At 43.1% G+C, this 11,790-nt stretch overlaps 1 protein-coding gene across 1 annotated transcript; it reads left to right on the plus strand.

Annotated features, from left to right (window-relative positions):
- The first annotated feature begins 1,091 nt into the window (after nucleotides 1-1,091).
- On the plus strand, nucleotides 1,092-11,779 carry inpp5e (inositol polyphosphate-5-phosphatase E). The gene is made up of 9 exons (XM_061766998.1): nucleotides 1,092-2,099; nucleotides 3,261-3,384; nucleotides 3,479-3,576; nucleotides 3,668-3,912; nucleotides 4,191-4,298; nucleotides 7,139-7,300; nucleotides 7,726-7,841; nucleotides 7,915-8,051; nucleotides 10,208-11,779. The coding sequence occupies exons 1-9, from the start codon at nucleotides 1,381-1,383 to the stop codon at nucleotides 10,332-10,334; spliced, it is 1,836 nt and encodes a 611-aa protein (XP_061622982.1). The 5' UTR covers nucleotides 1,092-1,380; the 3' UTR covers nucleotides 10,335-11,779.
- Nucleotides 11,780-11,790: the final 11 nt, after the last annotated feature.

Below are 11,790 nucleotides of genomic sequence, written 5' to 3' on the forward strand. Positions count from 1 at the left end.
TAACCACTAACTTTATACAGTGTCTATAAACTCAAATGTAAAACCTCCTAGATCCTTTTTAAACCTCTAACCCAGACTTGAAACATTGCTTTAAAACTGTAACTCAGGCTTGAAACCTTCATTTGAAAACCTCACTCTGACTGGAAACCTTGCTTTAAAATGGTAACACAGGCCTGAAGCCTTTATTTGAAACCCTAACTCATGCCCGAAACCCTAATTTGAAACCCCTGCCCCCTGTTTGAAACGCTAGCATTGTCTTGAAACCCTAATTTGGAATCCTAACCCTGGTTTGAAACACTAATTTGAAACTCTAGCCATTGTTTGAACCCCTAACCCAGACTAGATACCTAAATTTAAAGCCCTGACCTTGTCTTGAAACCCTAACCCTTGTTGGAAAGCCTAACCCAGGGTGAAGAGCCTAATTGGAAACACCAACCCAGATTTGAACCCTGACTTTAAAATACACCAATTACCAATTTTATACCCTAACCCTTGTTTAAAACCCTTACCCAGGCTTAAAACTGTAATTTAAAAACCTCACCTGACTTGAAACCTTTAAAGGCCTTACAAAGGCTTGAAACCTTAATTTCAAACCCTACATCTGAACATGCTTTGAAACCCTGATTTGAAACCTGAACCTTGTTTGAAACCCTATCCCAAATTTACCTAATCTACCCTAACCCAGATTTGAAACCCTAATTTGGAATACTCCCCTTTGTGTGAAACCCTAATTTGGAATCCCAACCCTGTCTTGAAACGCTAATTTGTTTGAAGCCCTAACCCAGGTTTATAACCCTACCTTGGAACTCTAACCCTTTCTAGAGACCTTAATTTAAACCCCTCACCCTGGCTTGAAGCCCTAACAATTGTTTGAAATACTAACCCACAGTCAGTGTTCTTATATTTTGATTTTCATTTTGAGTTCCTGCATTGGGTGTTATTAGCACATGTGTACCTATGTGAGAGTTTTATAGATAGATAGATAGATAGATAGATAGATAGATAGATAGATAGATAGATAGATAGATAGATAGATAGATAGATAGCGTAGTTATTGCATGTACTTCCCCCACTGACCACACAGGGGCAGTACGGCGCCGCGCTGACCATGTTGCCTCCTCCCTCCTGGCAACGAAGTAGTTGTTGTCAAACGTTGCTAAGGAAGTCGCGCGGCTACTTGTTTTTATTTTTTAAACTAGACGCTCCGGATGGGCGGTAGCACGACGGTACACTGTGCTGCAAATGTCTGATTTATTTATAGTTTAATGACATGTAAACAACAGCGAGAATGTATATAATGCCTACGCGAAGATGCATAGTGCGTTTATTCGGGCTACGCTGAGTTAGTTTAGCTTGCGGCTAACGACGAGCCAAGCAAGGATGACGGAGAACGGAGTGGACGGCGCGAGGCCGGCCAACAACATCCCGGCGACGGTCGCCAGTGACGGCAGAGCTCCCAATGCCCCCTCGGCGGAGCGCAAAATGTGCAAGGAGTTCAACAACGCCCTCAAACTGCAGCAGGCTGCGCGGAACGCGGCCGGGGACAGCCCGTACCAGCCTCGGCCGCCCTCGCTGCCCAGCAAGTGGAAGGCCAGGAAGATGCCGCAGGAGAGCGTCCGAGCCCGGAGGCTGAGATCCAGCCAGGAGAGTCTGAGCGACCCGGTGGGCTCGTCCACGGACTCCCTCAAGGACGTGGGCTCCCCCACGAGCGAGCCCAACGTGGCGACCCCCGAGGCGTTCCGGAAGCGAGGCGGCAGCCTGTCCGAGTTCGACCGCAGCCCGCTGAGCCCGGTCGCCGAGCCGCGGCGCGACCTCCCGGAGCACCGGCTGCGGGCCTCCAGGTTGCGCCTGTCGCCGGTGCACCCCGTCTCGGCGCCGCTGCCCGCCCTTCAGCACAATTTCGTGTCGGCCGCTCTGAGGGCCGCTAATCGGATTGACAAAGATTGCTCGGATTACGTCGCCAGGAGGAGCGCCGAGAGGCTGCTGCTGCACAGGAACCTGAGCGAAAGCGACGCCGGCTCGGATAGCGTGTCCGTCAACTCCATGAGATCCACCAGCAGCGTGCTGAGTCCCATCAAACCTCAGGAAGTTAGGAACAGGTACGCTGGACCAGTGGTGGAAAGTGATAACACTTGGGTATTGCACCTAAAGAGATGTTGTAGGTATCTGTTCCTCTCACCCACTATGCCAGTGTAGGCCCGAGGGGGAGTTGGTCATTCGCATTAGGAAGCTGCCGCTCCTATTGTTTACCATTCACACCAGTGGTGGGAAGTAACCAGAGCTTCAACAATAAACCGACAACTAATCGATTATCAAAATAATGTACAACTATTGTGGTCATGTATTAATCGTTTAGAGCCGTTCTTTAACACCAAATCTCAAAATCCTGCGATTTCAGCCTCTCACCAGTAAATATTCTCTGATTTCTATAGTCCTCCATGAACGCAGACTGATTATCTTAGTTTTTTAATCAAAATACGACATTTGCAAACATCTGCTTTTACTTTGCAACACCATGATCAACATTTTCCCCTATGGACCTAACCAATAAATGAATCACAATCAATTGATGAAAAAAATATTCTGTTTCATCTATTAGAAAAATAACCATTTGCAGTCGTAGTATGAATAACGTGTAATTCACATGTAGTTGAACCTGAAGTTGATCACAGAAGCGTATACCTCAGAAGTCTATATAAAAATATTGTAGCCCTTCACATTAAACAGTACCCAAGAAGTAGCTCTCAGTTTCCAAAAAGTTGGTGAGTACACCATAACTCTGTCTCGTGTGATATTGCTTATTTATTTGGTTTTGTTTAATCATTAAACATTACCAAATAAATGTCAAAAATCATTACAAAACAGTAATCGGAGACACAAATATTTTTACAATAAATGTTATTGCAAAATATTTGTTTTATCTGAGTGTTCAATTAATACAAATACTTGGTTATTGTACCTAGGTACATTTTTCAGTTAGCTGTCCTGTACTTTTTCATTGTCATTTGCTTTTTCTATGAATGAATGGGAGAAAATGGTTAACAATCGGAATTTTGTGAAAACAAATTGGAGATTGTATTTTCTGGCCATGTCACCCAGCCCTATGTTCCAAGTTTAAAATATGACCTTCATAAAACCTTGATTAGCTGTAAAGTACTGGCGAGAGTTTGAAGCCACATTTGAATTTCTTAACTGCCTCACGGGTGTAAAAAATAAAAAAACAAAAACAAAGAAATGAAGTCAGCGTGGTGTCTTCCCAGGAGTTTTCTGGAGGGAGGAGGACTGGGCAGCGGCGCCCTGCTGGGGGTGGAGGAGCTCAAGCGCTACTTCCCGGACCGCAGGCTGGGCATATATGTGGTCACCTGGAACATGCAGGGGGAGAAGGTACTGCGCTGCTTTTTGACAACGCTAGATTGGCGTGGGGATCATTGAATTATAATGAACGTGTGTTTGTTTGTTAATTCCCCCCCCCCCCCAGGGCCTCCCGTCCAATCTCGACGACCTCCTCCTTCCGACCGACTCAGAATTTGCGCAAGACTTTTACATTATCGGAGTGCAGGAAGGATGTCCTGACAGGTACTCAACTTCAATCTATTGAGTTGTTTTGTGCATCACACGGCTACACGTGCGTGCGTGTGTACGTGTGTGTTTGTGTGCCTGTGTGTAGGAGGGAGTGGGAGACACGCCTACAGGAGTCTCTGGGTCCACACTACGTGATGCTGTACGCGGCGTCCCACGGCGTCCTGCACCTCAGCGCCTTCATCCGCAGGGACCTGATCTGGTTCTGCTCCGAAGTGGAGCACGCCACCGTCACCACCAGGATCATCTCGCAGATCAAGACCAAAGGGGCGGTGGCTGTGGCCTTCACCTTCTTCGGCACGTCCTTCCTCTTCATCACATCACACTTCACCTGTAAGCATCAAAGTCACACTTTGGAATGCACCTTTTTGGCACATTCCCCCCAAAATTCTTGTTGGTTCATTGAAACCTCTAAATTGTCCATTTGTGTGAAGGTGTGAATGCTTGTTTGTCTGTATGGGCCCTGCGATTGGCTAGCAACCAGTCCAGGGTGTAGCCCGCCTCTCGCTCAAAGTCAGCTGGGATAAGCGCCTGCTCACCTGGCACCCAAGTGAGGACAAGCGATATACAAAATGTATTATTCTGACGCACTGTTACAAAATGTCTTCCAGCCGGAGATGCCAAAGTGTACGAGAGGATCTTGGACTACAACAAGATCGTGGAGGCGTTGGCACTTCCCAAGGGCCTCCCGGATACCAACCCATACCGATCCACGTCATGTAAGACAGGGGTTGTCAAACGGTGGTCCTTAGCCTGGGGGTCTCCAAAATTGCAAACAAATTCGGTCGTATCATTTTAAAGGGACACTGTGTGCATTTTCAGTTGTTAACTGGCCAAAATTGATGTCTGTGTTTATACGTGTTGTCATTGGTGTATTATGACCTCTGCTAATCATCCGATACATTCTCGAAAGCGAAGGAGTTTAGATTTAATTATACATAAGAGTCGTGACCCAGTAGATGTCTGCCATCTTGAAACTACAGCCGCCGTAAGGGGACAAGCAGCACCAAACGCGGAATAATGAGACACTGGAGGCGAAGATGAGCTTATTAGCATACCACGGCAAATCTCCATTACTGCTGCAGCATAATGCACAACCATGGATATGCAATGGAGAAAGCGAAAAAGGCAACTTAAGTAGCGACACATTCAAAAGAGGATGAGGCTAGCCTTCCCCAGGTGGAAGGAGCTCATGAGAGCAAAAGATTTTAAAAGGGATGCAGAAATTGCAAACACACATGCAACTTGATTCGCTCCATGCATCTTCGTCCGAATGACGCGTTGCCATTGTTCGCTGGTCGGCTTCGTCATGTTAAGATCTTGCATCCACACGTTGGCAAACTGCGCATGAGATGCTAACGATTTACAATTCTTAAACTGCTCCAACGTGTAGGTACGCCACACACGAGGTACGCGAGTGGGCTGCACACAACAGAGGCAGTTGGTCCGGCCGGTCGCTGCTCCACTCTGTATCTGGAATTTATTTCAGATCCAAACCACTTGTACTTGCATGTATTTTTTCAGGTATCGCGGTGCAGTTTCTCTTTCAGTTTCATGCTTTCTAACATGTTTTCAGTCCGAAAAACACACGGTCATTTTACATCCTGCCTAGTAAGCCATTGCGACTGGCTCAACCCACAATGCAAAGCTGTTTCCAAGCCCTATTTCATTCGGTTTTGTTAGACAATGTTATTTACTATAGGCAGCAGAACCCAGTGGGGGTCAATGGTCCCGTATTAGCTGGTGTTCCGACAAATGTTCCCATGTTCGAGGTTTTTTTGATATACAACTACTCCCATTGTTGCAATACGTGTTTGGGAAACTGAGGCGCTAGAGTGCGCTGTACATTTGGATGTAATACACAACGTCAACGCTAGATGGGAGTAATTCTTACACAGTGTCCCATTGGAAAGTGCATGCCTACAGTGGTAGGAAAAAGTGTTTGCTCCCTTCCTGATTTCTTATTTGGCTTTTGCATATTTGTCAAACTGAAATTTTTACCATCATGAAACAATTTAAATATTAGTCAAAGACAACACAAGTAAACGCAAAATGCAGTTTTTAAATGAAGGTTATTTACTAAGGCAGTAAAAAATACAGACCCACTTGGCCCTGTGTGAAAAAGTGATTACCCCCCACATTAAGGCATAACTGTGGTTTATCATACCTGAGTTCAATTGCTCTATCTATACCCAGGCCTGATACTGCAACACCTGTTCTCAATCAAGAAATCACTTATATAGGACCTGCCTGATCAAGTGAAGTAGACTGCTTCGGGACCTGGAAGACTTGCTGTGATAAGTGGAACCATGAATTCTGCTGTCTACCAAAAAATCCTGAAGGAAACTCTCCGGTCATCTGTTCGTGACCTCACACTGTAATGAACTTGGGTTCTGCAGCAGGACAATGATCCAACACTCATCAGCAAGTCCACCTCTGAATGGCTGAAGAAAAACAAAATGAAGACTTTGGAGTGGCCTAGTCAAAGTTGAGATGCTGTGGCATGACCTTAAAAGGCAGTTCATGCTCGAAAACCTTCCAATGTGGCTGAATTACAACAATTCTGCAAAGATGAGTTGGGCAAAATTCCTCCACAGCGCTGTAAGAGACTCAAACGCTTGTTTTGGAGTTGTTGCTGCTAAGGGTGGCCCAACCACTTATTAGGTTTAGGGGGCAATCACTTTTTCACCCAGGGCCATTTCGGTTTTGTTCTCCCTTAATAATAAAAACCTTTATTTAAAAACTGCATTTTGTGTTTATAAATTGATTTGATGATGGGAACCATTTAAGTGTGACAAACATGCAAAACAAATAAGAAATCAGGAAGGGGGCAAACACTTATTCACACCCCTGTACATGTGGGGACAGGAACTTCAATAAAACAAACATTATAACGCAAGTACTTCTCCCTATTTTAGATTTGGGCCAATTAAAAATTCTAGATATGCCCAAACAATTAAATCTCATTTCAAGATCATCTTAGAACATTACCCTTAAAAAAAATAAATGATTTACAGATGATTTGATTTGGGATTAAATAATCTGGCAGTGGGAATCCTGAATGTTACTATAAACTACCAGATTGGAATAACCCCATTTTTGTACATTTACATCCCAAATCTTCATTTTTCAAAAAACAATGTTGAATTCATTTTTCCCATTAAACCATTTCTTAGTTGAGTTATTGTAAATCATAAAATAACATGTACTGAATGAATACATTTATTTTGAATTATTATTAAAATAAATTATCTGAACTTTTACTTTCCCCCCCCCCCCTAATGTCATCTTTGAATGACTTGGCCCATCTGTCTATTTTCAAAATAAAATGGCCCTTGAGCACAAAAGTGTGCCCCAACCCTGATTTTGGCTATTTTCCATCAGTTGTAAATGTGCATGGTCAGCTACCGTCCTCCAGGGGGTGCTGCAACACAATTGAATGAATTGAACTTTAACTTGAAGGCACAGTCGCAGTTCAAAGCTTGCTCTAGATGGTGCTGGTGTCGTGTTTTAACGCTAAGGTGGTGTGATTCTGTTTGTGTGTCTTTACTTTATGTAGCTGACGTCACCACGAGATTCGACCAGGTGTTCTGGTTCGGGGACTTCAACTTCCGTCTAGGTCACGAGCGGGCCAGCGTGGACAGTATCATCAAGCGTGCGTCCGGGGACGACATGGACGCCCTGATGGAGCACGACCAGCTGTCCAAGGAGATGAAAGACGGTACATTTTCATGGATTTTCGTGTGGTTGATAGGTAGGTTACTAAGGAGATTGGCAGGTAGATGGAGAGGTAGGTAGGTTAGGCGTAGGTATGAAGGCAGATAGCTAGAAAGGTATTGAGGTCGGTAGAGAAGCCTTAAGGTAGGGAGAGAGGCCAGTAGATGAAGAGAGATGTTTTGAGGTAGGTTGGTGGGTAGGTAGCTAGATACAGTCGATATTGAGGTTGTGAGATGGATACAGGTATGTACAGGTAGCTAGGTAGGTATTGAGGTCAATAGATCGGTAGATATGTACTATATACATACTATATAGGTAGGTAGATAAAATAGATTTGGACCTTTGGTAGAGGTAGTGAGTTAGATGGGTAGGTTCTTTAGATGTGTTGCCATAGAATGAATTGGAAAGCAAATTGTGTGGTGTCGCCAGGTTCTATCTTCAAAGGCTTCCAGGAGGCTGGTATCCACTTCCTGCCCACGTACAAGTTTGACATCGGCAGTGACGTGTACGACACCAGCGCCAAACAGAGGACGCCATCATACACCGTATGAAACACCACCACAAAACACCACCCGGAACACCGCCTATACAAAAAAATGTGTTTGTGCGCTTCTCCAGGACAGGATTTTGTTTCGGACCAGGTACGCAGATGACATCCACGTGCTCAAATACTCCAGCTGCTCCAGCATCAAGACCTCAGACCACCGACCCGTCATCGGCATCTACCACGTCAAACTGAAGGCGGGCCGAGACACGTGAGCACCATGATGACACTCACATAGACAGAATATATATTTGTAGATGTGTGTGTATAAAAAAACAGTGCCGTGAAAAAGTATTGGCTACCTTCTCAAATTGTTATATTTTTTTGCATAGCAGGCTAGCGAATGTAAAAAACAGTTAACTACTACTTTCTCCCGATTGTGTGCATCCACGGAGCAAACGTCGTTCTGCCAGCGTGTTGCTGCCATCGTGAGTGGCGTGGCGTGTTACCACAACAATGAAAACTCCCGTGCGCATTGTGTGGAACAATAACCCGCCCCACTTTGTCTCTGAATAGCTAGCACCAAGGATTCTTACTTTCGATTCGCTGTGTGGAAGCTCTTTACCAACACACACACACACACATATGTGTGGCGAGTCATTAACCATGAGTCTAAGGATGCAGAATAACTATGCTTCATGCATCCCTGCTAATTTTTGTGCGTCTCAGATTAAATCACCATTTAAAAACAACATTTTAAGTTCATTTGGGTTATATATGAGTCTGATATTTACATTTGTTTGATCTTAATCAAAGTGGGGAAACTATGCAAAAATATAACAATAACAATAACTTTTTCATAGCACTGTAAGTAGGTAAATAAATGGGTATGCAAGTAAGTAGCTGGACTGGAAGATGGGTACGTAAGAAGGTTCAGATCGATCAGAATCAGAATCCTCTTTATTCGCCAAGCATGTCAAAAACACACAAGAAATTAATTCCGGTAGTTGGAGCCGATCTAGTACAATGACAGACAGCCATTTTGACAATAAATACTTTTGAGACATAAAAACACTCCGGAGCTTCACTTAGCCTCTAGCAATTTAATGACAAAAGGGAAGAAGCTGTTGGAATGTCTGCTGGTTTTAGTTAGCATTGTTCCATCGCGCCTACCTGAGGGAAGGATCTAGAAGAGGTGGTGATCAGGATGTGGAGGGTCCAAGAGGATTTTGCATGCTCTTGTCTTAGTTCTGGCAGCGTGCAAGTTCTCAAGGGTGGGCAGGGCGGGTACTGAAGATTTTTCTGGCAGTCCTGATTGTCCATTGCATTTGGAGTTTTTCCTTTTTTGTGGCAGCACAAAACCAGACTGTGATGGACGAGCACAGGACTGATTCGATGACCGCTGTGTAGAACTACCTCAACAGCTCCTGTGGCAGGCCGTGCTTCCTCACAAGCCACAGGAAGTACATCCTTTGCTCGGCCTTTTTGAGAATTGAGTTGATGTTAGTCTCCCACTTCAGGACCGTAATTCCCAGGAACTTCAAGGTTTCAACGGTTGACACGGGGCAGTTGGACACAGTCTTTGATGAGGCCGATGACTGTGGTGGTGTCTGCAAACTTTGGAAGTTTGATAGCTGGGTGCGTTGAGGTTCAGTCGTTCGTGTAGAGCGAGAAGGGCAGCGGGAAGAGGACACATCCTTGGGGCGCCCCGGTGCTGGTGGTGGGTGTGGAGGAGGCGGTGTCCCCCAGGCTCACCTGCTGTGTCCTGCCCATCAGGACTTCATGACCACAGCTGTCAGGGCGACAGGCCTGTAGTCATTCAGACCCGAGATTGCAGGTTTCTTGAGAACTGGGATGATAGTGGAGTGTTTGAAACAGGATGGTACTTGACACAGTTCCAGGGTATGTACAGTAAGTAGAAAGATAGGTCGGCAGGTATGTAAGGGAGTAGATGGGTGTCCAGGTTGTTAGATAGATAGGTATTTCAATAGATAGATGGATACGTTATTATGTAAGTAGGTATGTAGATGGGTATGAAAGTAGGTAGGTTGGAATACAAGTAGTTAATTAAAGGGGGCATGTGAGTAGATATGTATGCAAGTAGGTGTATCGGTTTGTAGGTAGACAGATTTGTAAGTTGATAAATAGCTAAGTTGGTAAATAAATGGGTATGTAAGAAGGTACCTGGATCGAAATTTAGGTAAGAATGTAGGTAACCAGATATGTCAATAGGTATGAAAGAATGTAGATTGATTGCCTATAACTAGGTATGTAGATGGGTATGAAAATAGGTAAACAAATGGGTATCTTGAGTAGGTAAATAGATGGATGGCAAAGTAAGTAGGTCAATCGATGGGTAGATATATGTTTGCAAAACATTCCAATTCCCACTCCAAAATCCCGATTTTGTGTGTGCATGTTGTCCAGTATTCCATTGGGAGCGGGCCAGTTTGACCGCAGTCTGTACCTGGAGGGCATCAAGAGAAGGATCAGCAGAGAGCTAAAGATGAGAGAGGCCATGAAGAATCAAAGCAGCGTGTGCGCCATCTCGTGAAACACTACACACCCTAAACCACGGACAGTACCTCAGCGCCATCTACTGGTCACATTGGGGAGCACTCGAGGGCAGGAACCTCGACATACCCCTAAATTCAACATCAGTATTAATATTAATGCCTCGGGACATTTTTAGAGCAAATAGCACATTACTAAAGATGTGTTTTGTAGATGCCATTACAAAGAATGGGGATTTATTATTATTATTGGTTTTAAGGTTATCATCATGAGCAGCTGCTACATTTTAATCTATTAATTTCAAATATTATGTGTGGTCCGAACAAGATGCCTTATATCAGGAGTTCTCAAACTGGGGGTCTGTAAAATAACTTGCAATAAATTATGTGATATTTTTTTTTAAAAGTGCAAAGTATTCATTGTGAACATAATTGCCTGCCATTTCTTTGAACGGTTTTGGAAAACAAGAAAAAACTAATTCAACAAACAAGAGTCCAGTTGCTTCGATTCAACCATTGTGGATTACTGACCGGGATGACAGAGATTTTACACAGACATGAAGAAAAAAGCATTTTTAGCCAGCACAAATGTATTTTTTGGTATTGTGACAAAGTTAAACATGACTTGGGCAATTATGCTGTTAGGCTAATGATAAACAAACATAACCAATTCTTCCTCCTTACCGTAGCTTTGGCCAATTAAAAGCTCTATGATTGTGACATATAACATAAACCTGTTAAAAAAAAGTTGTTTTCATAATTTGAAACTAACTTGGAAAAACATAAAAATTACAACAAAATATGTCTTTGTTCTGCAAATGTTATGTTTTTCTTTAAAACACTATCACCAAGCACAATTTAAGAAAACATAATTTATTGAAGTATCTTGGAAACATTCTCATAAAATTATTACCTTTTATCCCAGCAAAAAGTATTTGCTCTTAAAGGTTTAAAAAAATATATTGAAAAAATACTTTAACTTAAAAAAATATATTACAACTATCTTGGACCTCATACCAGTTTTAATCCCAACACAACACATCTTTGTTTTTGTAAAGATGGACGAAACAAAAGTAAAAAAATACTTTCACATTAGTTCTAAAAAATCTGAAATTGTTACCATATTACAGCTATCTTGGAAAAACACAATTCTTATAAAATTGTCTTTTCATCCCAAAGAAATACATCATTGTTTTGGTGAAAATTACCTTTTCTCTCAAAACATTTTACTTTTTTTTTTTTTCAAAAATAGGCTAGTTTTTAATTTCTGTGGTGTTTAAGTAGCATTAGGATTATGAAAATCAAATTACAACTGAAGTTGTCTCAGGGCACTTTCTTCCCCGAACCCAAAAGGTTTGAGAACCCCTGCCTTTGTATTACTCATATTAAAACGTTTGTGTGTAACTTGTCCATGTACTGAAACCTTAGTCATTTGTCATCTCCATGTAAAACGTTTTTTTAAAAAAAAAGTGCCTGTTTGCATCTCCTCAGGATCTC

The sequence above is a fragment of the Phyllopteryx taeniolatus genome, chromosome 3, assembly GCF_024500385.1.
Source record: "Phyllopteryx taeniolatus isolate TA_2022b chromosome 3, UOR_Ptae_1.2, whole genome shotgun sequence".
NCBI lineage: Eukaryota > Metazoa > Chordata > Actinopteri > Syngnathiformes > Syngnathidae > Phyllopteryx > Phyllopteryx taeniolatus.